Genomic DNA, 26873 nt, shown 5'->3' with positions numbered 1-26873 from the left:
AAAATATATTTTGTGAATGAGCGTCGTTGTTCCAGAAAGCCCCTGTATGGCAGAGACTTGTTGGAAATTTGCTCTTGGATCAGTGAAAGAAAAATCTCTCCGCATTGTTCTGCCAGGATTAACAAATGGTGCTGGGCTGGCTTTGCAAATTGCCTTCCATATTCACGTGGAACTTCAGAGGTTCGAAAGGATCCTTTGCAAGAACTCCTTCTGACACTGAAGCAGCAACAGATCGCCCTGAAGGATGTTGTTACTAGGTAATTGAGGCAAATCCACGTGCAGTCTTGGCGCAGATTTGATGGGTGTATGCTACCATCCAAACCAGGGTATTTATGTAAAGTACTGTAAAATGCTAAAAGTGTTAAATGAGTTGCCTTGTTTAATCCTTATTGCAGGCTAAATTCCTTTATGCAGAATCTATTTGCATCCCTGATGTATAATTTTAGATCATTCTAAGATTTTAAGACTCTTAATAGTTCCAGGGCAATTGTTATTAGTTATATAGCAATTCTACTTTATTTTGACGTATCTTGTATTTTTTGTGTGAATACTTACAAAAAAAAAGTAGGAGTTGTAAGTCAGCTTATCTGGTAGCTTCACGGACAGTGGTAATTTCCTCTTGTTCTGATCTTGAGTGTTTTTGCATTTACTTGATGTTAACATAAAACTTCATCTACTGATTTACTTTCAGTTACCTTTAGCCAGGTCCTTTATGCTTCCATGCAGACATCTTCTTTATCATTGTTTTTGAGTAGTTAATAGCCCAAGCTGTTAAAAATTAGTATATTAACGTTTTGGTTTGTTTTATAGAGATCTGTGCGTATTGCCAGCTGTTGCTGTTGCTACTCCGTATTTGTATGTAGCGAATCCTCCTTGTACTTATACCCATGAAATGAAGGTCTTGAAGTTTAATCTAAGGGAACGGATACTTCCCTGCTTCCGTTCAGTGCAGCAGATAGCAAGGCCTTATTTTCTACAGTTTCCAGATCCCCGGCTGGTGCAGCGTGATTCAGGTACTAAAAAACCCACCACCCGTTATAACCGTGCGAATGTGCTTTCCCTGATTGTTGAATGCTACCTGCAGAACCGTCAAGTCCTTATTTCACAAACAGGCAAGATGGAAGCTCTGGCTGTCTTGCTTCGGCAGCTGAAAGCAAGAGGACATCGTGTGTTGATTTTGACGCAGATGATTCCAATGCTTGATATACTGGAGCTTTTCTTGAACTTCCATTTTCTCACATACGTAAGAGTTAATGAGAGTGGTGCTCACAGTCGGCATTATCTGGTAGGAAGATCACTTATTCAAGATAATAGTGAATAGATGCGCATAGTGGGAGGGAAAATGCTAGAGGGAAGTCTAATACATTTGCAAAATTCATTTGCATAATTTCATTAGTTATTTAAGCAAATTATATATGTAGCTGTAGCACAAAATATGTAATTATATATGAAATATGTCAGTCATATTACTATTTGATGAGGCATCTGGGGTGTTTCCAAGAGGTATGCCACTAGTTTTCCTACATTTATGAGTAATTTATGCTTGAGGTACAGATGTTTTATTTCACAATAGCATTTTGATTAATTGCTTTTGCTTTCATTATCTGTAGCTATCTACACTGTTAGTACTTTAAGTGTAGTTGCTGTTTTTACGTTGGCACTTCCTCAGCCTTACTCCAGGGGCTTTTGGGTTTTGTAGAGTGCCCTGGCATTGCCTGAGGATAAATTGAAAGTATGCTCATTTCCCTCCCCAGTAAGATTCTCAGTATCCTCTGGGGCCTACAGTTTGAGCAAACATTAACAATGTAGTTAAGTTATTCTTTTCTTATTTCTTATTTCAAATTGCATTGTTATGCTTTGTCAGATGCAGCACAAAACACACAAGGCAGCACAATAGAAGGGATTCAATTTCGTCAATAGTCAAGAAAACTGATGAAGCACGTACAGAATGTGATAACCCAGTCAGGTGTGCTTAGTCATAGGACATAATGTGACTACTGTAATAGATCTTCAGATTTTTATCTGGTTGACTGCACCATAAATTAATAGTTTTAATGGTACACAAATTAATTTTGAATTGTGTAGATCTGTAATGTGGGCAGTCAGATAACTTAAAATGTGTGCAAGCTTAACGTAGGTTGGGGGATTAGTAAGAAAGCAATTTTTCTGACCTTCTCATTCTGCAAAAAAGTTTGTTTAGAGATTTATGCTTTATTAATGTGAATTTGTAATTAAGTTGTTTGTCTCCCCGTTTTAGGAATCCATAAAAAACTTCAACCAAGACAAGCGCTTCTTCTGTGCAATTCTTTCTTCCCACACTCCTTCCACAGGTGTCAGCCATGTAGATGCGGATACTGTTGTCTTCTATGACACTGATTTAGATCCGCTGATGGATACAAAGGCTAAAGAGTGGTGTGATAAACTTGCAAGAAACAGAGATATTCACATATACAGGTGACTTCTATGCTATTTCTTAGCCTAAGTGTTTTAAAATAAAAAATAGAGGAAAGATGTTTTTAGGTGAAACTAGGATTTTTGGTTGAGGTCTTCCTTTTAGTTTAAGTAATTTGTTTTTTTTAAGATCCCTTTAAAGATTGGATCAGTCAGACATACTTCTTCCCTTCAAACTAAAGGGAAAATGAAAACCCTGTCCTTTCCTTACTGTATCCTCTATTCCTGTCTTCCCGTCCCACTTTCTTCTTGCAAGCCGTCTGGATTTCTGTGTTGGGACAGTCAAAACAAGCATTAGTATCTGTGGGTGTTTCCTGCTCTTGATAAACAATAAATGTCGGTCTTGATGGTCTGTGGTTGGATTTCAAATGGACTAGTGATGAGATGCTGATGTTCATGTAGTTCTAAGATGTATTTGAAAGCTTCTCTCAAGTGACTGTTTCTTTTCCTGGAGGGATGTGCTGAGAGCGGAGGGCAGCTCTTGCTCACCTTGCACCGCTGGCCAAGCACGCGTGGGTGGTGTCTGTTAGAAAATTCCCTGCTGTTGTAAGGATTTTTTTAAAAAATCCAATTGTATAGAAGACAATACTGTTTATTGTGCAGTTTGAAAATAAGAACTTAAAAGAACCGGGTGTTTTGAAAATATGAAATCAGATGTTAAAAGAAAGCTTTCCTCTAAGAAACTAAAAAAGAATACAAAACTTCTATGAAAATACCTGATGGACTCTAAACAAGTGTTGGTACTCACTGCTGTAGGCGAGGAACATTAGACATGAAATAGCTGAGTTTGAGAAAGTGTCACTGTTTTCTAGGGAACAGTATTTAATGAGTTTCTTTGTTTGACAGGCTTATAAGTGGTAATTCTGTTGAAGAGAGGCTGTTGAAAAAAGGTATTAAACATTTGATTCAAGAAGTGGCTGCTCAAGGAGATGATTGTTCAACCGACTTTTTAACTCAGGTACTGTAACACTAAGAATGTGAGGAGTTCTTTAATGATACGTAAAAAATAAGTGCTTTACTAGATCAGAGTCAGATTTTAAACATCAGCTAGTTTTATATTTATTTCCAGACTTCTTTGGGGGCCAGTGGTATGTGATCACAGTTAAAATCAGTAAAAATCCTGAATTGTTAGCTCGTATAGAAAATCAGAAGATATATCTAGAAAGAAAACTGTGTTTGTTGCAATGATAATTTTACACTCCTTTTGCCATTGTTTTAATCAAACGAAAACATCTTCTGCCGCAAAAGGTGTCAGATATGTCTGTAATCTGACTTTTCTAAACTCAACTTTAGGATGATTAAAGAACTTTTGGTATCATACATTGTCTTATCGAATACTTGAAAACATGTTTCCATAAGGTTCTTCGCTCTGACTATGGAAAAGAGGATTCCGGAAAGTTTACAGAAGAGACGCGATCTGAGATAAGGGATGACATAGGCTCAGAGTCGTATGATTCAAGAAATACCATGGTTCCTTCACAGTTAGAACAGCCGGCTAGCTTTGTGGATGAGGTACGATAATTTCTCTTGTTTTATGTAAAGCTTTAGAAATATTTGAAATTTACTTTCCTGTGCAACAATCAAATGGCTTTCATAAAGTACTTTATTTCCACTCCATTTACATGAAACAGCTCTGTGCAAACTTAAATATTGAAGCAATCCTGGGAGGCAATCTGAGCTTGTTGATAGATCTGTTCATGTACTGAAACATTTAAGTCACCAAATGTTCTCCTGAGGATTGTGAAGTGCATTGGACTAAATTCTATCTTGTGATACAAAACTGTTTTACAGTCCTGTGCTTTGCCAGGTACTTGTGTTTTTTCCTTAAAGTCCTTGGATCTGTTTCTCTTAACCATGAAATGACTATTCTTAGCATTCCTTAAGTTCTGTCAGATCCCGATTGTCTCCTTTTCCCTTTGGCTACTTGTGCAGAACCCAAGTAGCAGCCTGCTTACGAACACCCAGTCAGGAGTGTGCATAACGACTTGGATGGGATTCTCGTTTTGGTTTGGTTTGGTTTTTTTTCCCAGTTAGGAAAATGGAAGCCAGTAGTTGGAGCCTGTTCTCGGTGACACTGGTGGGACGTGAGCAGACTAGCTGGGGACCAGAATGTCAGATTTTTGGTCCTTAGATCTCTTTTCTACCTTAATTATGGTGCCATTATTTGCAACCAAAATAAATACATTTATTGGTTGGGGTGTTTTTCTACTTGTTTTAAATCACTGGTTATTTATGTGTTTCTAATTCAAAAGCTAATTAACTAGCAGTGTGTCAAAATGTTTTTCTGAACAGCTTAAGCCAATTGAAAAGTATGCGTTGAATTTCTTGGAATTGTTTCATACTTTGAATGATCAAACCAGCCAGAAAGTCAACAAGGTAAGCGACTATATTTCATTTTCTGAGTAATTAATAAAAACAAAATAGAAAAACCCAACTGTTGTCAGATTTTCTTTTTGGGGGGTGGGGTGTTTTGTTTTTTTTTTTTCTGTTTATGAGCACTGAAATTTTGCTCAAAATGATCGTGGTCTAAAAACACATTGGTTCCTAATTAACAGGTAGACATCTTTCTCTTTCTCTTTACTGGTATGAGGGCCTTACCCAAGAATGAAAACTCAGTTTAACTAACTTTGCTATGACTGCCTGTAAAAGGTGAGACTCAAATCAGTGGCAATTTGCTGCTGTTAACATAAAAGTGGTAATATTTTAAAGTGTACAAATTTTCTTCCTAAAAGGAGTTAAAAACTTCAAATATAAAATGGGAATATCAGCATGCCAAGGAGCTGGAAAAGGCAGAAAAAAAATTTCAGCAGGAAGTGACGGAGGAACTCTTAACTTACACCAGACAGGATGCTTATAACATGGTAACATCAAGGGATCTCCAAGTCCCTGCTTTTCGAAACATTTGCGTATTGTGACTATGAACCATGTATTTAAGTATGTCTGTGGGGTTTGTATTGCGCTGGTCTTGTGCCATTGCACAAGTATTGTAGTCTTGAAATTGAAGCTGTCGCTCTGGGGACAGTTTAATTCTGTAGAGTAGCAAGTTGCTGTTCTAGCAGGAGGACTGTCGGTTTGTAGGTTGACTTGGAATTGCACAGTTATCTATCAAGGTGATAATAACTGAAGGAAGAGACTGAGAAAAATATGCTGCCTTTTCAAAATTAAGATTAATTCCTTAAAATATATTTTTTTCCTAACTATTTTTTATTACAGTTATTGCAAACATGTTTCTATCTATCAAGGTAATAATAACTGAAGGAAGAGACTGAGAAAAATATGCTGCCTTTTCAAAATTAAGATTAATTCCTTAAAATATATTTTTTTCCTAACTATTTTTTATTATAGTTATTGCAAACATGTTTCTAAGTGCTGGGTTCTGGGCTGGATGATGTATTGAGGTATCAAAAACTCCTTGTTTCTTACACAGGAATTTGTCTGTGAAGGCCCGGATGGAGAAATAGAAATAATGCCTGTAAGTCAGTAGCCCTTATTTCATCTGAAGGAAACCTTACTTAAAATACTTTAATTAATGGCAAACTATGGGTTGTTTGTTGTTGTTGATGTTTTGTGGTGGTTTTTTTTTTTTTTTTTTTTAATTTTTTTTTAGCTTTGGACTCCCCCTGTTGTACCTGAGAATCATGATGACGTCTACACTGATTCTGTTATGTGTCTGATGTATAGTAGTACCCCGATTCCAGAGTCCAGGCTTCCACCTCTGTTTGTCAGGAGGGCGCGTAAACGGCAGAGAACAGATCTGTCGTGTAAGTTGGATTCAAAATGCATGGGAAGGTGCGGTAATGGTTTTGTGTGAAACGATATGGAAACTCTTTTGCAAGAATATCTTTAAGTTTGTGTTTAAACATTTAGGCATGCGTGTACCATTATCTCTGTTAAGCTTGAAATCGCCCAAACAAAATGATTCAATGTAGAGTGAGATCAGAGGGAGTGCACTGTGAAAACTTGCTATTGTCCTTACGAATTAGACGTAGAAATACGGGTGAATTAAATGAGCAGGAGTAAAGCAGTGAGACTCCTGTGCATCCATTTAATCTGTTTTTAAGCTTATTTTCTTAGTGAAGCGAGAAGCTATTCACAAATGACTGATCAAGTCAAATACTGTACTAGGGGACCATAGGTTGAAGGTACCTGCATTCAGAAAACTACTGCAAAAGCCTTCTCGTTAGTCAGATGATTGGCAGCAATCAGTTTTCTGTCGTGATCTTGTCACACAAAGTTCCTTTCTCACTGGAGATAACAACTTTGTCCTCTCAATTAGCTTCAGGTGAGAGAAAGAAGCATTGCCGTAGAAGGATGGCTGTTCCTCCGCCTTCACTTTTCAGCCAAGTGACTCCAAGAATATTGAAAACACGACAGAAGAGCAAAGCTCGGAAGCCCCTCCTCTTGGTGAAACAGCAAACCTATTTTGCAAGACCTTTGTCAGCTCTCATCAAGTCAGCGGCTGACGGTGGGCATGATAGCCCTGCATGGCTAATTGCTGAAGACTTGGCACTGTTAAAAGTAAGTTGGTACTTCGTTTTTATTGACTTCAAAAACTTTTTACTTGGAAGTTTATTACAGCATCCGTAGACCTTGATTAACATAGGATTATACATGCTTGTGCCCACAAGAAAGGCGTTTAATGGAAACATTACCCTGGTTTGATTTCTCTCTGCCTCCTAGGCGGTGAAACAGTTACGGGCACTTCCTTTAAATCTCGCGATTGTGTCACCAGCGCAGACAGCAAACTGGGACTTTGTCAGCGAGGTTGTTAACTCTTGTAACTATGTTTATCGCTCCCCAAAGCAATGCCAAAACCGTTACATAAAAGCATTTGCAGATCTAGAAGGAAAGGTGAGTTTAAGTTGAAATGTCCATTACGTTATGAAGACTGTTTTGTTTTGTTTTGTTTTTTTTAATTCCTCATTGCTGTTAGTAGACCACATGAGTGTTTAGTCAGCAGAATCATAACTATATCGTAGAATTTTGAATAGCTTGTTACAGAAGCAAATGCTAGTAAATATCTTGCCCTGTCAGTATGACTGCTATAGGTTATATTTATTATAGTTTCCATACACTTAAGAATATGAATTTCCCCAATGCTGTGACAAAGATATGACATTGGATGTATCACTTTGCGCTATCTGTATATTAAAAATAAGGAAGGGGAGCTATTTATTTTAACTTTTATTTAAGTGGCAGGACATGAATTGTCTTCAGTCAAGACCACTGTAAACTATGATTTTTGAGACAGGGCACATGACTACTTATTTTTGGTACCTAAGCCTTCAATTCCTATTTATTCCAGAACACAGGTGGTTATCCTCTTCGTGTTAGACAAGCCTACGCTAAAGACCAGAATTCTGAGCGTACTCAAATCTATATGAATCACTTTGAGTTGATGACAATGACTGCTAGAAAAAGAAGTTCCTCGGATAGGTTTCTGTAAGTTTACTCCTACCGTCAATGATCATTTTTCCCAGATTTAACATTTAAACAGTTTGGCGGCCTGATTGGTGAAATTTTTTTTCTCTTAAGCACAAATGTGTTTCACAATGGCATTTCCCATCAGAGGTGCTGTGATGACCTTCAGCCTTAAGTTAAAGTAGCGCGGGTACCGTCGAAGAATCAAACCCGTGCTTGTGCTGATGTAAAGAAAAGCTTGAAGTGCTTCAGGATTGTTCCATGGGATGAGGAGGGTCAGCCCAGGCTTTCCTCAACTCTTGCCTCAGGTGTAACGATACAGCTGTCGTATTTCTTGGTAAAGAAGTGGCTGGAGTTCCCTGCTAATCCTCAGCTTTGTCAAACTTAATTGCAGAGTCCTCTCACAGAATTTTAAAATTCTTTGTGTTAAAATGTCATGAATATTAAAATAGTTGCATAAAATTAAGTTAGTTGAAGCTACTTCATTTACTTTCAGTGCAGACAACTATGACAATTTACTGCCTATGTCTGAAGTTGTTTCCATCGGTGCAGAGCCTGTGACGATGCTGGAAAAGGTCTGTTCAGTTTTTCCGGGTGAATTCCATTCTGTACATTCTTTTCAAGAACTTTTCCTTTCTTCTCAGTTTCAAATACTTTTAAATTACTTTTTCCTGTAAAAACAATGGGAAAGGCTGGGAATAAGGAAAAATTAGTAGGGTTTTTGGAAACCTGAAACCTGAAAATTGTTCAGTATGAGTCTTGACTGCCTAATCTCCTTTATCAGTGCATCAAAGCTATCAGCTACCAGTTGTCCATTCCAGATCTATTCCCTTACCGTATTGTGGTTGTCTCATTTTTTGGCATTTTAGCCATGTCAGCAGCAGGCAACCATGATACATAATAACTTTTTGTCAAGTCAGAATTTTCTGTCGCAATTATTGGTATAGACAATTAGGAATTCATTTCAGGATAAATCTTTAGGTGACTTCATGGGCAACAGTCATGTTTTTGTTCTATTTAGAATTAAAAAAAAATTGAAAAGAAACCTATTGCTGTGATTTCTGCCCCCTGCCCTTCCTCTGCTTCTGTTGTCATAGGCATTGACTGAAGAACAAATAGCTCCCCAACTGCAGGAGCAGCAGCCTCGTCGGAAGCAAGAAGAGGAACAAACAGTGGAGCAAATCCAAACCCAGTGTCGACCGCAGGGGGAAGCACAGGTGAGAAACAAAAAAGTGATTGCCGTGTGGTAGGTGAATTCAGTTCGCTCCTGCAGTTGCAGGCGGAGAAATAACGTTTCTCCCGGCTGAATGAATCTGTAAGCCCAGATTCACGTGCGCTTACGGCATCTGTTTTGACTTTGCTGAGGCTGTGTGTAGGACTCTCGGCAAACGTGGAGAACTGGGATATTGAGTAATAGGCACATCTCATTTTATCTGAGCTGAGGGGAATGGACTTAAATGTTACCAGAAATACAGTCTTGTTCTTCAAGGATATAAGAGTAGTATTCAAAAAATAACTATAGACAAGCTCCTTCTTAAAGATACAGAATTTTGAGCTTCAGCCGAGAGTGGATTTTGTGATGCTGAAAAAGGAACTCCATATACAGAGAGGAACAAATGTCATTTTATGGTACTAGTATAATTGTACTTGTTCAATGTATTTATCTCCCTCAGTGGAAGAATTTCTTAAAACTTCACACCCTCTTTTGCGATCACTTTAGAACACTTGTAAATGTTAAAAATACAAGTTTATTTTATGACGCTTTCAGGCTTCAGGACGTAGGCTCCCTCCAGCCGCAGCTGTATTGCCGCAGGAGTGCGTGGTACCCGCCACGCCGGCACAGCTGGAGCCCACAACCCCCCGCCCGTTTTTTCAAGCAGAATTACTTGACGGCGTCAGTTGTAACCATCACTCTGACAACAGCTGTGCAGACAGAGATGCTGTTGATGACTCCGCTTATATCAGGTAGCGTTTAACTTTTTATTTTCAGTTCACATTTTGCTATTGAAAATAAATCCTCAAATCTTTAATAGGTAGCATTGCTCACTTTAAAGTTTATTGACAAGTGGAAGTGATGGGAGAAGAGTCTTTCAGTAAGTCCTTTCCTCTTTAGAAAACAGTATATCCCCAGATGCTGTATTATTTAAGTGTAATTAATTTTAATTAAATAGAATTTTAAACCCTGTCATCTTTGTATACTCCGTCACTTCTTTTCAGCTTTTCCCTCAAAGTTTTCTCTCTATACTTTTAGCTAGTAACCAATATTCATCTAAAATTTAATTTTAGATTTAGTCGCAAACAGTTCCAGGAGCCAAGTTCCGACCACCAGCCCGCAGCGGCTGCCTTGGCCCGGATGAAATCGCCGTAGGAGTCGCCGCGACGGCGGGCTGCCGGCGCACGTGCGCCGCTGGAAGGCCGCGCTCGCGGACGGCCTGGATTCAGCGTGCGTGACCTCTTCGGTGGCCGATGTTAGAAGTAGTGAAATGTCTGCTTTGTAGATGGGAACCGAATGTCGTTCTGTAGCAGGTAGAAGTTACTGTTTTCTATTCCCCAGGTTTTTTGGGCAGTATTTTATTGTAATCAAGAGTAGCACTCAGTGAGTTGGTTTTTTTTGTCTCCCTTCACATCGTGCGGGGCTTTTGCTACCGGTGCCCCAGGCAGGCAGGGTCTGGTTCACCCTGTCAGCAGGCACGTTTCCTTCGTGGATTTTTACGGTAAATCTTGAAGAAAAGGGTCAGCCCTGTCGCCTGCCCGCACTGAAACTGCTCTTTGCACGGCTGCTACGCTCCCGTGTCCGCACCGCAATAAAGGTTCATCTCCTGCCCTGTCCCGAGTCTGGTTCTGCCGCCTGGCGCAGCGCTCCCTGTCCCGACAGAAAGCCGGGGCGACCGGAGCCGGCTGCCGGGGCGACCGGATCCCGCCGCCTCCCCGCGGGCCCGTGGCGCGCATGCGCGGGGGGCGGCGCAGGCGCAGCGGCGGCGCGGGCGCGGAGCGCGGCGCAGGAGGCGCGGTTTGTCTCCTGCCGGCGCTGGTAGCGGCTGCCGCTCCGGCCGCCCCCCGCCCCCGCTTCCTGCCGGGAGCGAATGGAAAGTCCGGCGCCCGCGGTAAGTGGGGCCCGCCGGGATGGGGGGCCGCGGGGGGCGCCCGGGCCCCGCTCCGCCGTTCTCCGCCCCCCTCCCCCCGCCCCCCCCGCCGCCGTCCCCGCTAGGCCTCGGGCCCCAGGCCCGGCGACACCGGTCCCGGCGGCGGGGGGCGGCCGCGGAGGAACGGGCCTTCCCCGCGCCGCCGCTGGGGCTGGGGGGGCGGGCAGGGCCGGCCGCGTCCCGCCGCGGGGCCGGGGGGGAGGCGGCGGCGCTGGCGCTGCGGAGGGCAGCCCCGCGCCGAGTTGGGGCCCGGCCCCGGCCCCGGCCCGCCGCGCCGTGCGGCCGCTCGCCCCCCGGGCTCGGCACACAAAAGGCCAGCCCGTCTGCCCGCGCCCGCGGCGGCGGCGCTTCCTTATCAGCGCGTAATTAAGTGTTTTCACTTGGGCCGTAAATGTTCGCGAGGTAGAGGTAATTAAAATAATAAGACCTTGTTGCTGGCGATAGGTGATATCGTTTGGATCTTAATTATTTGTATCAGCGCCACGGAAGAGGCACGATACCGCGAAGTATTGCAGCGTCGTTAGGTCGGTAGGGAAGGGTGCCCGTGAGGGGCGGATCGTCTTCCCCTCCGCTCCCCGCCCTGCCGAGGGCTCCCCTCGGGTCCCAGCTCCGCGGAGCGGGAGAGCCGAAGCCGGCCCGGCCCGGCGCGGCCCGTTCCCCCCGGGCTGCGAGCTCCGGCGCTCCCGGCTCCCTCACCCTCCCGGGAAGCCGACTCGTTCCCGGGGGCGAGGAGGGGAACGTCTCCGTCCCCGGGCCTGAGCAGGCCGCTGCCGGCAGCCCCGGCCGGGGCGGCGGGGGTTGCGCTGGGCTCCCCGCCGGGGCGGGCGCCTGTTGCCGCTGTAACCAGCTCGAGAGCTCGGAGCAGCGTGCTTGTGTGTGTGTTGGGCCCGAAGTACCGGAACCAAAACTGTTGTTTTCAAAACATGAGAGAGATTTTTGCGGGGGAAAAAAAAAAAAAATCAGATTTCATTTTTCTTTTGCTGCCGCTACTGTGTGACACCTGGCATTGAATCTACTTGTCAGTGGAAATGGTTTTGGGTTTTTTTTTTGTCAATGATTAAAATACAAATCCAGAACGTTTTTTGGATTTCTTGGCTCAATAAACAGCATTTTAAATGAAATGCAGATTTGGATTAATTTTCATCTCTCTAAGGTGTTAGTGTTCTGAAGGATGGAGAGAGCAGGGTTAAGTATCAGGTACAATACTTTTTCAAACATCTAGATGATTTGGTAGGGAGATTTTTCATGACGCGTTTTTTCTTCAGTAGGCAGAACAATAAAGTTGAATAGTTTCTGTCCGTTTTTATTATATTTTTAGTTATTGTTGAAGAAACGTGCTGTAGATTTTAAGCAACTTGTGTTTATGAGAACATCGTGTAAAGTGTTAAAAGCACTGAAACATTGGGAGTAATGAACCCAAAAAAGAGTAGATACTTTTGATATTGGAGACTGTTGATTCTTGAATTTCTACAGAAAGGGAAAAACATTTTTCTTAAAATTATTTGAAGTCATTCTAACTAGGCAAGAGGAATGTATCCTTCATAAAACTTTTCAATAGCACTTTTTTAGCTAGAGGAATGTATGAGAGATTTAAGTGAGCTTTTGTGGTGATGAGGATTTCAGGCAATGACTGATGATGTAAAACATTTTAAGTAACTGCAAAGACAGGAGAACCAAGTTCCTACTGTAAGGTAGTCTTTCGAATAGGAACTAAATAGTTTTAGTTACAGAAATATTTTTACTTTCCCTGATTTTTTGTTTTTGTGTATTTCTTTAGAGCATACTGTAAAAAACCTAGAACAGTGAGAATGCACCATGGTAATGGTCCTCAGAATGCCCAGCGCCAGCTCCAGAGGTCCAGGTCCTTCACGGGCAGTGAGGGGGAAGACCAACAGGCAAATTTACCCCAGTCCCCTGCAGCTTCTTTTGCACCTTCTGCAAGTCCATCTGCACCCCAGTCCCCCAGTTACCAAATACAGCAATTTATAATGAGTCGAAGTCCGGTAGCTGGGCAGAATGTGAACATCACGCTGCAAAACGTTGGACCGGTGGCTTCAGGAAACCAGCAGATAACACTTACCCCGTTGCCAATTCCGAACCCAACATCGCCGAGTTTTCAGTTCAGTCCTCAGCAGAGGCGGTTTGAGCATGGATCCCCATCGTATATTCAAGTCACGTCACCGCTGCCTCAACAAGTTCAGTCTCAAAGCCCTACGCAGCCTAACCCCGTGCCAGTGCAAACGTTACCAAATGTTCGGGCAGGCACTCCAGGCCCTGGCTTGGGCATGTGCAGCCAGAGCCCTACGAGAGGATTTGTGGATGCTAGTGTGCTTGTGAGACAAATCAGCTTGAGTCCTTCAAACGGTGGACACTTTGTCTATCAAGAAGGACCGGGAATTGCACAAATTGCTCAAGGAGCTGCCGCGCAAGTACAGCTTCCATCTTCTGGGACCCCTACTACGGTAAGGGAACGCAGGCTTTCGCAACCTCATTCTCAGTCTGGTGGCACCATTCATCATCTCGGTCCTCAGAGTCCTGTGGCTAGCGGGGCGAATATGCAGTCTTTGACTAGCCCGGGCCATATTACGACGACCAGCTTGCCACCCCAAATCAGCAATATTATCCAAGGGCAACTTATGCAACAGCAGCAGCAAGTGCTTCAGGGGCAGCAGCTGGGTAGACCCATGGGATATGACAGGACTTCTGGTGGATTGATAGCGGGAGTTGGAGGACCTACTGCATTTGGAATGACATCACCACCTCCTCCCACAAGTCCTTCACGGGCCACTGTACCACAGGGGCTGTCAAGTCTTCCTCTTACTCCTACAGTTAATACGGCAGTGAAAAAACAACCCAAAAAATTGGAGGAGATTCCTCCTGCCAACCAAGAGACTGCTCAAATGAGAAAACAATGTTTGGATCATCACCACAAGCAGATGGAAATTCTTAAGGAAACTTTTAAGGAATGTTTAATTGAACTGTTTTTCCTGCAACATCTTCAAGGGAATATGATGGACTTTTTAGCTTTTAAGAAGAAACATTGTGTTCCGCTGCAAGCATACCTGAGGCAAAATGACTTGGATCTGGAGGAGGAAGAAGAGGAAGAACAATCTGAGGTCATCAATGATGAGGTAAGAAATCTGTTGGTTAACATTTTGGAATAAAATCGGAGATGAAGTTGCGGCACCTGGATTGTGAAGTATTACAGAATGTAATTTTCAGTACCTGAAAAATCATTTTTACTTGATGACGTATGGTAATTTTTCTTTATATAGTTGGTCTGGGAGAATGCAGTTCTGCTAGGTAGTGTGGTTCGACAGGTCGGTTTGAGCGTGCCGTTAGACCTATGTAGTTAAAAGAAAAACGGAGAGGTGAAAGGAGCTTTCACTGTTCTGGTTAGTACATAAGCCAACACACAAATAAAGATGGCATTGGTGTGGAAGCTGTTTTAAGGTATCAGAATGAATAGGAATCAGATTAAATTGCACTTACTGGACTTACGCAAACAAAAAAAGAATAAGCAAAAAGTCTTATAAGAGGTTAACCTTTATTTGACTCATGTGACTTCTAACCATAGACGTTACTGAAGTTCAGTGTTGCTGTGGCCAACAAAAATTTGAAGTTATCTAATTACTCAGAGAGAACATGTGAATCGTAATATATATGGGTCCATAGTAATGAATCGGGTTACTTAGGCTGTCTTAGAGCTCTGTGCTTGTATTGCTGTCTAGGTGATTAAAAAATAGCACTTACAGACTGGACAGTAGCAAGTTAACTTTGTTATGTACACAAAGGTTTAAAATGATTAACTTGAATTCTCTGTTTATTAATGGCAAAGGACTTGAAATAAGCTTGCCACGGACAGATGCTGTGCAACTTCTCCTGCGCGTTTGTACCCATTTGTGTAGCTCTTGACCTGCAGCCCCCCCGGGGGTGCTGGAGCGGCGCCTGTCTTGTGCGGCGCCTGCCTGCAAGCCTACATGGCAAGCGGTTGCAACAGGGTGGATAAAACTGGCGCCACTGCATCCCTGGGCGCTCACAAATACCTTTTAAAATTTGTAAAAATATGTATGGATTGGTAGCTGCCAGTTTGTAAAGAATGAAACCAAGCCTGTTGTGTAAAGAAACTCATATTGCCTTGAAATATCTGTTAGAAATTAGTGCCTTTACTGAAAATTGATGACTCTCTCAGGTGTGAATCGTTAGTGATCATCTCTTCGGTTGGAATTTGTGGGAAATTTTAACAGTGTAACAGCTGAAGTCATTTGTTCATTGTTTTGTGGTCTAAACTTCTTGATGAGGAAAAATATATTTCTGCTTGTGATAGTTATTGATAATTTTGAAGGAATTGTTTCTTTATATAGTAACACAAAAGCTAGCCTGTTATTGTAATTTATTGACAGTGGATATTCAATATTTTTTTTTTTCACTTGGTTTGTATTTTGTCAAATTGTTTAGGTGTTCTCGTTGGGTTGCGCGTTTGTCAGCTGACGTACCAGGTATTTTTAACTACAGTACACGCATTTTGAGAGATCTTGAGCGGGTGTAAATTGTAGAGGTTCGTTGAAGCCAGTGGAGCTATTACAATTTACGTCAGTTGAGGCTCTGCCCCTCGGTCTGTCGGGTTTGGAGTTTGCTGTACTTCACTGCCTTCTTGTGATGGATTGTCTTCTGTTTGTGAAAGCCGCTTGTCTGTTTAACTGCTGGGGAATTTTGCAAAGTGCAACAGCAGAAGCCTTTATGTGTTTTCAAATGATGGATCCTTTTGGGAGATTAAGGCATCTTTTGAGTATGTTCTTTCTTTGTATTTTTTTGTCGTCTTCTCTTTTATTTCCCCCTCCCCCCTCTTTATCACTTTCTGCTAAAGCAACGCACTTCATCCCTTGCCTGGAAAGGTTGATCACTTTGGGAATTCAAGGGGAGAGCGAATGGTGGCTGTGCTCATTGCTTAAATAAATGTTGGAGCTCTCTTAAGTTCAAACTGTCATGCTAATTTGTTGTCCGTTAGGAGCAGCAATCATTAAATTTAAAACACGCTTTTATGTTAACTGGATTTAAGAAAAGGTTTCCAGTGGCGAGAAGTCACTATAAATAGTCAAGGCCGTACTCTGTCCTGCTATTAAAAGTGAGACAGAACTCTTGAAAAATGGCCTGCATTCAAACCGAGCCGTGCCGATGGTCGTTTAGTTATAATCCCCTCTTCAGTGAGGTACCATCGGTACAAAATGAGTGTGTTGAACAGTACAAAAAAAAAAAAAAAAGAAGAAAAACTTTTAAAAAGAAAATGATTCTCCCTTCTTTTTTTTTTTCCCCAAATATTTCTCTCAGGTAAAGGTTGTGACAGGAAAGGATGGGCAGACTGGTACTCCTGTCGCTATAGCAACCCAGCTTCCTCCAAATGTTTCTGCTGCTTTTTCATCCCAGCAGCAACCATTTCAGGTACTTTTCAATGGTTCTAAAATGTAGTTTCATCCCAGATTTTTTTTCTTCATTCAGATTTAATATTTCTTAGATGAATTAGAATTTTCCCAAGAGCCCATCCCTTATCATCTAAACGAAACAAAAAAACCCCTTTGCAATCTTCAAATGCATCAGTATTAATGAAGCCTTGAGGAAATTAAATCTTTGTCTTCAGGTTGCTGGCTTATTTCATTAACTTTCAGCTTGAATGTTTTCACTTTAGTTTGTTTGTCTTTTGTTTCCCTAATGCATTTGGTTCATTTGTGCATTCTGCATAGTGATAATATGGATTCTTTTGTCTGTGGCATTGTAATTGTGGATTTCTTCTAAATTTCTTTTCTTTTTTTCCTTATCTATTAAAGGTTTTGAGTATGGCTACAGAAGGTTTTGGATTTGCCTCCCCTGAAATGTTTTAAACAACAATAATAACGCTCTGACACATTTTTTTTCCAAAACTAACCGCTTTCCATTAGCTCTACCATAAATGTTGGGAAGAAGAAACTGAAGTGCTTATTTTTATTGTATAAGTCCGTTTTTACATTTTTTTAATCTTTTTTTTTTTTTTTTGCATGAGGGAATACTGAACAAAGTAAAGAAATAAATGTGATAATCAGTTACAATTTCTGTGGATCAGTGATGGCGCAACTTTTAAATTCAGGCTAGTATGGGTTTACGCAGCTACCTTCAAATCTGTGCTACCCAGACATCATTGCTTATATACCCTGAGAAATAATACACCCTAATTCCTCTGCAACTAAAATATTTACCTTTACTCAATTATATACACTTGAGTAGCAGGTGTGACAGGCTGAATTACGCTGCTGTGCCATGGAAGCTGTACAGTCTGCACTGCCTTCGTCTAGGTTTTGGAAAACGGAGAGTTAAAGGGAATGTAAAATGGGTTGTATTCCTGTGTCTAACAAATGGGATGCTCACGGTGATATTTTACAAATGAGTTGCATAGTTACGGGGCTTGCACTGAGAGCTCTTTGTTATGGCCAATACTGACATGTCTTGGAAGTCTCCTCAGGTAGTCAGGCTTCATCTAAGCTGTTTAAAATATGTGATACTATATCAGGTTATTTATTATCGTGATTAGGGTTGTCATCAAGCTATAGCTACAGCAGTGATGAAGTACTTCTGAAAGTATTATACCATTTCAGACCTGGTTCAGAGAAACTGGCAGGTTCATGCTAAAACCGTACAAAACTCCGTATAATTGTGATAATACCTTTTAGCACAAACTGTTAACAGAAAGTATCATCTCTTTCTATCAGTCTTTCTCTTTGTGACTGTTCATAGAGAAATAACGTGTCCCAATCAGCATCATCATTCAAATTTGAGTGCGTAAGTGCAGCACTCAGAATTATTATTGTGGGTGGGTGTGCTGCATAATCACGATCTCCGGAGAACTACATTATTTTAATTAAAGTTAGGACAGGTTTAGTCTAATATTAGTGGTATGTGACTGCAATTTATAAAGACATAACATCTTTGCTCTTTGAAGCGTCTGGCCTGAATTACGTGGTGATAATGCAGACAGCTGGGAGGCATACTCTTAAAAAAACGTCAGTCAAAAATCCTAAAGCAGAGATGCAGCCTGAAAGCATGAGTATGCAATCATCCAGAGTAAGAGTGCAGGTGAAATAAATGGCATTTGAAGCGGAGCTTGGAGAACATACTTTCTTAAACTGTTGTCCCAGAAAGCATTTGATGCGAACGGGGCCTAAGCTGAATTTGTTAATCCAGTAGCATTGTAGAAAATAAGTTTTTGTGACTTATTTTGAAAATTCTGTTAATGCCTAGGTGTATGATGCTCTGCCAGACGCTGGCTGTTGGACTTGAAATATGCTGCATGTCTGCCTTGTGAGAAGGCAAACATTTGAAAACTTAATCCATATTGAGTGTGATAAGATAGTGAACCACGACCATTAGGGATGAATATGAGTCAGAGATTCTTAAAACCAAAATTCACATCTGAAGGCTATAGCTGTATCACTAGAGTGGCCACAAATGCCCTCACAGCAGCAAAGAGATTAAATGTTATTAATTCATAGCTATTGATAGAATCTGAGTGGCATGAGGTATATTCAGCTCAAAAAGGAGTGTCTGGAACCCAGTCATTTTAGGTGACGTTGGCTATGTTCATTAATACCGTTCGATGAAGCATTGAAGATGTAGGGTTGTGACGGCTACGGTTTATTTCAATGTAGACTGGTGTTTACTGCCTTAGGCTTAATTTACCTTGGTAGCATTTCTATTAAAAATCAGAGAAGAAAAGATGCGTGAATAAACTAGAAGATTCTTTTGGGAAATTGCTGTCTTTGCTATGTTGTCATAATAAATTTTTACAACATTTGGAAACCCTTACTGTGCATCAGTGTGGCAGAGGCTCTCACCAATAGCAAACTACACTTAGAGAACTTGAATGTTAAAGTAGCTCATTTTCCAGCACATAGAGGCATACATAAAGTCCACCTTTGTATTTTGTGATAGACTCCCTTAAGCCCTTTCTTTGGACCCTTATTTTTCTCGTAATAAGTTTCATAGTAGAATATTGGGTATAGCATGGCTAAATATTGGAGAAAACTTAAAAACGTGACTTGGACACTCACTGAAAAGAACTGGACTTGCACAAACACATTCATAGGTACTTGCCATTAGTGCTGAGGGCCCAAGGAGCATGGAAATCGTCATCTACCCAAAGGGGTTTGTTTCAGTAATCCTGTATGTACGTCTGCCATTCAAGTTTGATGCTGAAAGGATTATCTAGGATATATTCTCTGCCATCGTTGCCAATATTAATTGTAGTAATTTTAAAATAAAGTTTTCCTGCACTGTGTAATCCTACTGAAGCTAAACTCCAGCTTGCTGAATCAAACCCCTGTGATTTCCTTTCCATCTCAATATCAATAGTGCTCTTCCAGGCTTGTTAATTCATGGTTGTGTGATGTTTCTCCTCAGACAAAGTGTCTAGTAATTTCTGACGAGCTCTCATGTCACATTAGCCTTATGGCAATACTGTCTTTCTCCCCATCGAGTTTCTTCATGGTACTCATTTTGCCAGCTGTGCAAACAAGTACAAGCCTAACATCTGGAAAACTGGAATTGGAACTTGTGTAACTTGGCTGAGATTCTTTTATTCCATCTTCTGAGCCTTAGCGGTTTTCCCTGAAATACTTCAAGGCTAACTCTCATGGAGCTCTATCCTGAGAGTGGCAGTGCTGGAGACTCAAGGAAGCTTAAACTGTCTTCAGGATGAGAGTTCATTTGTGTGTTACCGATGGTTCACACAGAGTGAAAAGGATTAACTTTCACAAATGTATTGACTCTCGTTTCTTACTTTCGTGTCTTGTTAGTTATGATACAGTTTATGCATAATTCTCTTTCCCCATCTAATTTCCCTCCTAATTAATCCTGTAATGAAGTCACAATGTTTAATTTTTGTCATGTCAGCTTTTTATTGCAGTTATATAATATATGAATGCGTCATTTTGACTTCATTGCAGCATTATGCAAATAATGAAGGGTAATACATTAATGAAAATTTCCATTTATTAAAAAAAAAAATATTGCGCAAGTTTATTGTTTACTTATCCCATTTTCCTGGGTTTGGTATCACTTTTTAAAAAATGTAGACGTGTATTATATATAACCAACTTCATCAGTTTAGTTACTGTCTTAAAATGTAAGCTCAATGAAGAGTATCTGTGCATTATGGACATCTAAAACTTTATAGCAGGTATTGAATGAGTCTTGGTTTCTTTGTTGTACAACTGTTCCGAAGGGTTCATTCTGCGCTGGCCTCTTTAGATCCGTTTGTAAATTACATCTGGTGTCAGACTATCTGCAGATTGAACTTTTGTGGTTTGTTTTCTTTTTCCAATAGCAAACGCATACAGGGACTCCAGTAACAGCGACTGTGAACACCATAGAAATTGAAGCTTTTAAGAGACAGCAGGCGCTTGCACCAGCAGGTACGTTCCGCGGGCAGAATTTCACTTTGGTTCTTTTTTTTTTTTCCCAAACAGTTAATGAATGGAGCCCGCTGTTCTGTAACTCTTGAAATACAGTTTTGCCTCACCTTGGGAATTGCCAGATCCTTAGGACTATCTGTTGCGAATGGTGCTGTGTGAAGGGTGCACTCCACTCACAATATATAGGACTGGATTTGGCAGGCATGGAGACGTTGTTAGGTTGATTGTTCTGGCTAAGAAGGTTGGAGATGGCCAACTTGAAGTTAGAGGGACTCTGCCCTTGGAGCATGTTCTTCATAAATGCTACACATGTATAGTAGTCGTAGCTTTCTGAGCTGATGTTGGAATCATGTGTAGTAGTTTGCTTTGTGAAATTGAACCCATTCCATTATACCATGCCATAAATGGAATTTGAATATCACAGATTCGTCTAAGAGACCACGAATTGAAGTGGGCCGTCATGGGATGGTTTTTCAGCACCCGGGTGTGGCTTCAGGAGTTCCTCTTCAACAGCTAATGCCAACGGCACAAGGTACTGTGTCACCACATGCCAATTGCACATTAATTTAACAAGGAGATGTTAGTGATGGGACTAGAAACTTGGGCTTCCAGCCTTCCAAGATCCTAGTCCCACCACGCACTTCTCCATGTAAATTAATACTTGGTATGCAATGCCTGGTTTGTTTAAGGAGCTGAGTGACGGGCTCCGAAGGTGCATGTGGGCATGGAAATACGTCACAGGTGCTGATGCAAAATGGTTAATCTGAGAATTCTGGAACTGAGCCAATGACTTATGAAAAGGAAACCTCCTAATTTGCAACATCATGACAAATTTTTATTCATTAGTCACACCAAGCTTAGAATATGTGTTAGAGTGAATGTGTTAAGAACTAAATATTATTTAGACTTGATGCTGTTATTTTAGGTTAACTTCCATTAGCTCACCAGTCCTTTTTTTTTTTTTTTTTTTAAGTTTAAGAAATTCAGAAGACATATAATGACATGTTTTTTTATAGTTGCTGTGCTCCAAATTTTAGTTGCAGTCCTGTGCATGAAATACTTTGTTGTTTATTGTAATGGTGATTTATTTTGTGATTGTGATGTGGTATTTTCAAGTGATGGTGTCTTGTGGCAAAGTAAGTAACAAATTAGTCTATTTGCAGTCGATGTCCTCTTTATATCAGGAAAGAGCATTGGACGTTTTAATTTCATCTGTGTCGTGTTTCCTCTTGCTCTGTAGGTGGAATGCCTCCCACTCCTCAAACTGTACAGCTGACTGGGCAGAAACAGAGTCAACAACAGTATGACCCATCTAAAGGCCCTCCGGTGCAGAACGCAGCCAGCCTGCATACCCCTCCGCCGCAGCTGCCAGGGAGACTGCAACCTGCGAACGTCCCCATGACGTCTCTCCCAGCTGCGCTGCAGCTTTCACAGCAGCAACCGCAGATAGTGGAATCTCCAGCGCAGCCTCCGATTCAGGTGAAGATCCAGCCTCAAAGCGTACCCCTGACTTCCGCTCCGCTTCCAGCACCGCTTCAACAGCAGGTGCCACCAGCAATCCATGTGCAAGGACAGACGCCAAACCAAGTCTCACAGCCACAAGCTACAATACAGCAACAGGTATGTGACCTTTATTGGGGTGAAAATGCGTTTGTTTCAATGCCCAGTGAAATCCAAGAACATTATCTTGGGAATGTATGAGATATGTTAACGTTTTTCAATTCCACTGGACGCTTAAATGCTTTCCTTACAAAAATGCAGGTGTAAATTTTTTATTAAATTGAATTTAAGTCCTCATTATGTTCTGCTGTAGTGTAGACTAAGACAGTATTGAATCCTAAACTCATCACTAACAAATGTGTTTCTTGGGCAGACTGTGACTCTGACACGACCATCTGCAGATCCTGCTCAGACTTCTCAGCGTCTTACAGCAAGTACACTACCGCCTACCTCATCCGTTGCACCAGCAACTATCTCAGGCACAACACCGCCTTCTACATATCCAGTACAAACAAACAGGACCTCTCCAGCAACGAACAAGTCCCTGTCTCCTATTGCATCAAAACCCCCAGGCTTAGCAGTAGCAGCAGCAGCACCTAAAACACAAAGCCCAGCTCAGAACGCAGCAGTAGTACCACAGGACAACTCTCAAGACAAGCTTGCTGAGCAAGTAAAGCTGGTAAGATTTTTTTGTTTTTCCCCAAAACTTATGAACAGTTAACACACAAATAACAATTAACACGAGTGATGTGTTTGAGTTATGAAAGTGGGCTGTTTTTTGGAGGAGTGGGGTGGTTTGGTTTTTTTTTTTTTTTTTTTTTTTTTAGTCTGCTTTACATACTGAGTTTTGCTTTTATGGGCATTCAGAGAAGTTGAAGAAGGCTCACTGGTCTACATACTGTTTTTGCCCTTTTTCTATTACATTGATTCTATCTACTCATTTGAGGTGACTGCAACCTTATTTATTTTTATAGCTAACTGGAGATGGCTTGCTTATTTAACAGGAACATCACAGAGAACTTGTTTTTTCACAAAATCAAGCAGTATTAATAATGAAGTTAGATTTATCTTCTTTGGATAAATACACCTGCAATTTCAATTTATGGAGGAAAGAAGGATTATTTGATTGCAGTTTGCATACGTCTTGTAACTTGTTTTTTGTGCTGCCCAGCAAACCTTTTTTATCCTGTTAGTTAACAAAGTCGCTCTTGTAATACAGGTTGAAGTACTGTGATTCTCTTTATGCTTAAGTTGAATTTAGTCTGGTAATTTTTTCATTGATTCAGTGTTCAGACTTGAGTTTTGTAATGCATGTGTCATGCTGTTACATCTTTTTTGCTGTCAATTATTTTGATGGAGTGGGAACAATTATTATTTTTCTATTTGGCTACTGTTTTAGGTGCATTCTGCAGCTTCATTGTAACTGTATGTACTTCTTTTTAAGGAAAATCAAATCCATCAGCGCATAGCAGAACTGAGAAAGGAAGGCTTGTGGTCCCTGAGGCGACTGCCTAAACTCCAAGAAGCTCCAAGACCAAAATCTCACTGGGATTATTTGCTGGAAGAAATGCAGTGGATGGCAACTGATTTTGCCCAAGAGAGAAAGTGGAAGATGGCAACTGCTAAGAAGGTACTTGAAAAACATTTTTTTGACTCAGAACAATCGCTCTCGCTATCACTGAGCTTGGTAGCAGACCTAGTCAAACATTCTTTTTCTACAGATAGAAGTGATGGGAATATAAGGCACCGATTTCTAACTTAAATGAGAAGCCATGTTGTCAGCTTTGGATATTCTAGCATTTGAAACAGACTAGATAATTGTATTGATTGTGGATGCAAATAGTAGGTTTGGATTTTATGGATTTTATTCCTTTGGAAATCAAATAGCTTGTTTAGGGGACCAGTCAATATGTTGACTGTGTCATATTTTAAAAGTACAGCTATTGTGCCTGTCTCGCAAATCGGTTATTCCTTCTCAATGAAGAGTAAATGTAGAATTTTGTAAATAACTTCCATCGGGTGTGGTTGTCTGTCTAATTCTTCTTTCTTAATCTCAGAAAAAGATGAAGCAGAAACCATGGAGTTCTAAGGACAGCAGTGGAAACATGGTAGAGAACTGTTTCCATAGGGAAAGAGAGCAGCACAGTGGGAATAATTAAGTCACTGATGGAATGAAAATTGGGGTGGTGTGAGATGAAATATGTAAAATCTGTTTATTTACAATAAGCAAGAGTTTTCTGTGGATTCTAGCAATGTAGCACCTTATTTTGCTACATTTATAACCAGTTTGGGCTAATGAAGAGAGCAACTGGAGGTCATTAGTTTAAATTGCCATGTTGTTTTCTCTTGTGTATTCTGAAATGATGGAAACTCTCTTCCTTACATGCAAAGTATTGACATAGGTGTATCATCTTGTAAAATGAAGATCCGCATTTTGAATGTAATTTAAATCTGGATTTGGAGCACTTACTCCATTTGTGGCCAATGGTAGGTTTTTAAGAATAAGAGAAGCAGGAAGGGCAAATATGAAATGATCCTTCCCCTGGCAGTATGCTTCACACTTCTGGAGGTCAATGTTTTAGGGACCTTCTGAGCTAAAGGTTGCAGTCAAGTCAGTGTTTAACAGCCATTGACTGATCTTTCACTCATGTATGTATACTCTTTTTGAACTCGTTTTACCTTTGGTCTCTGACATTTTGTGGTGTGATTTCTATGACTTCATATGTGCTGTCTGAAAAAAAACCCCAACTTTTGTGTGTTCGCTGCTAATTTCAGTAGATTTTTTCCTAATTTTTGTATTGAGAGAGTAGTGAGTTAAGAATTTCCTACTTGATTGCTTAGTTATAGTTCTTGTATTTTCTTTTTTCCTTTGAGTTTCATGTCTGTTCTTTTACTGGCATGGTAAGAATTAGAAATATTGGAGGTGAGTGCTACATGTGTAAAGCTATGGTCTGGCTGCTGCTAACCACTATAATCTTAAGAAACACAATAATGTGTATTTTGAGGTAACCTAATTCAGTATCTCTCGTGGTGTTTTAGATGGTAAGAACTGTGGCTCGTTATCATGAAGAAAAGAAACTTAATGAAGAGCGAGCTAAAAGGGAAGAACAAAACAAACTAAGGCGAATTGCTGCATCAATTGCTAGAGAAATAGAATACTTCTGGTCTAACATTGAACAGGTAAAATACTGACTTATTAATACTCGTGCAAGTCATACTGTTTTTTTCATCTTTGCTAATTTATTTATAAAGTTTAAGTGCTTTATTAGATTTGATTTACATTTCAGGTTGTTGAAATAAAACTGCAAATTGAATTTCAAGAGAAAAGGAAAAAAGCTTTGAATTTAAAGAGAACTTCAAGGAAAGGTAATTGTATTCCATTTCGTAAGAAATCTGGTATAAATTCTGATGCTAATGTTTTGCATAATTTCACTCAGTGGGGTTTAATCTTATTGGTGATAGAATTGTGAGATGCTAGTAAAAGGTTGTGAACAGCTCTGAACTATGAGTTATGGGGTTTTTTTTATGCTTTTGTGCTAGATTTTGTTAATATTTCTTGTGTTTTATGTTGAATGCATTTAAAAGTTCACGTAAGAAACATAGAATTGCTAAGTGACTAATGCATACATGAAGTATAACAATTTTCCAGGTAAGGATGCAAAACCTGTAGAAGACCTTTTATTGGAAAGAGAAAGTGAAATGGTAAGTCTTTCTCAAAAACCCATCAAATTAGTTTGACTACCTGTGTGAAAAAGTTTTGATAAACATGAAATGTTAATGATAAGCACATTTCTGTGTAGTTACTGACAATTGAACATATTGTCGTAAGCACAAATATAATTTTTTTTGATTATGAACCACAACTTTTAACGGGGAAGTGGATTGCAGTTGATAACGTCTTTTAAAGGAAGAATTCATAGTTACTCAATGGCTTTGAATCAGTCATTCTAAGATTGCAATACCAAAAAAATGTACGAATGAATTGCCAGACTTTGTTTTGTGCAGGAGTTTCATCTACTGTAACCAGGGGTAAACTTTGTGGGGCGTGAAAGCATGTTTTCAGCTGTGATTTATCTGCTGAGAGATGTAGGTATATGTAACAGAATGGGTCAAACTGAATGAAACTTCAGTATCTTTTGCTCTAGATGAAATGTGTGCTAGGACTCCTTGGCTACATCTGTGCATTTGGAAAAAAATGAGCGAGGGCTTGTTCTGAGGCCCTGAGCCATCTGGCATGGCACAGCTGATGCCCACTTGCTGAACTCCCCTTTCACCAAGCAGAATGCCTGCATCTGAATTTCCTGTTAGGAACAAGCTTTAGCATGTGTTGTCAGCCAAACCGTGGCCTCGCGCTGTCTGCGAGTGTTAATTTGCACAGGCTAAACCATGCTACAGAGTGTGCTGGACAGCTGAGAGTGAACAGTTGTAGGCCTGTGCCATATCCCTTTTTTATTGACTAGTGAAAACTTAGTCCTTGATTCCAACTTGGGTAATAAAAGTTTTGTGGCTCAATAGTGTTTTTAAGGCAAAGAGCGTACTATGGCTCTGTGCCACAGCCGGACCTGAGTAATTTGAACCACAGACACTTGAAGTGCCTGATTGCATGACGCTACCTTCAATACAGAAGCAGAGTATCTGGTTTTGCGTGACCAGGAAAGTGCTAATAGGTGTTAAGTATCTATTAGCAAATGCTGTTGTGATTGCAAGGCACTTGTTGCTTTCTTTAAAAAAACAAACAAAAAAACTCCCTAACTTTGTTTTCTATGATTTTACATACTTTAATTATTTAATGCTAGGGTTGTTCATCATCTGGAAGGAAAAGAAAGGCAAGCACATCTTTGACTGATGAGGAAGGTAAGTCACTTCTCAAAATTGTGCATCTATAGCGTAGCACATAAGTTGTATATTAAAACCCTGAAGC

The 26873-nt window shown here is 40.6% G+C and overlaps 2 protein-coding genes across 16 annotated transcripts in view; both read left to right on the top strand.

The window, feature by feature from the left end:
* The first annotated feature begins 28 nt into the window (after window positions 1-28).
* LOC309596430 (E1A-binding protein p400-like) lies at window positions 29-10619 on the top strand. Its single transcript, XM_082324632.1, has 16 exons — window positions 29-257; window positions 811-1013; window positions 1113-1285; window positions 2258-2454; window positions 3298-3409; window positions 3811-3963; window positions 4744-4827; window positions 5879-5923; window positions 6059-6212; window positions 6728-6969; window positions 7132-7302; window positions 7757-7893; window positions 8369-8447; window positions 8970-9089; window positions 9641-9837; window positions 10159-10619. Exons 2-16 carry the CDS (start codon window positions 893-895, stop codon window positions 10238-10240), a joined length of 2067 nt encoding a protein of 688 aa, XP_082180758.1. The 5' UTR covers window positions 29-257; window positions 811-892; the 3' UTR covers window positions 10241-10619.
* Window positions 10620-10855: 236 nt separating this feature from the next.
* Window positions 10856-26873, top strand: part of EP400 (E1A binding protein p400) — a 51157-nt gene continuing 35139 nt past the window's right edge. For 14 of the 15 annotated variants that reach the window (XR_014229533.1, XR_014229534.1, XR_014229535.1 and 11 more), the window contains exons 1-11: window positions 10856-10976; window positions 12793-14146; window positions 20365-20452; window positions 20877-20984; window positions 21693-22072; window positions 22326-22631; window positions 23397-23582; window positions 24992-25132; window positions 25240-25318; window positions 25602-25654; window positions 26749-26806. Coding sequence is in view for 11 of the 15 variants with exons in the window: in XM_082324749.1 (XP_082180875.1) it covers window positions 12824-14146; window positions 20365-20452; window positions 20877-20984; window positions 21693-22072; window positions 22326-22631; window positions 23397-23582; window positions 24992-25132; window positions 25240-25318; window positions 25602-25654; window positions 26749-26806 (2722 nt within the window). In the remaining 4 variants the exon portion in view is untranslated. The remainder of the gene's footprint in view (window positions 10977-12792; window positions 14147-20364; window positions 20453-20876; window positions 20985-21692; window positions 22073-22325; window positions 22632-23396; window positions 23583-24991; window positions 25133-25239; window positions 25319-25601; window positions 25655-26748; window positions 26807-26873) is intronic. The other variant, XM_082324757.1, reaches the window with a different exon arrangement.

Source organism: Platalea leucorodia (genome assembly GCF_965183815.1).
Source record: "Platalea leucorodia genome assembly, chromosome: 12".
In the NCBI taxonomy this organism is placed as follows: Eukaryota; Metazoa; Chordata; class Aves; order Pelecaniformes; family Threskiornithidae; genus Platalea; species Platalea leucorodia.
Note: the sequence above shows the minus strand (reverse complement) of the source record. Positions and strands in the feature narration are given on the sequence as shown.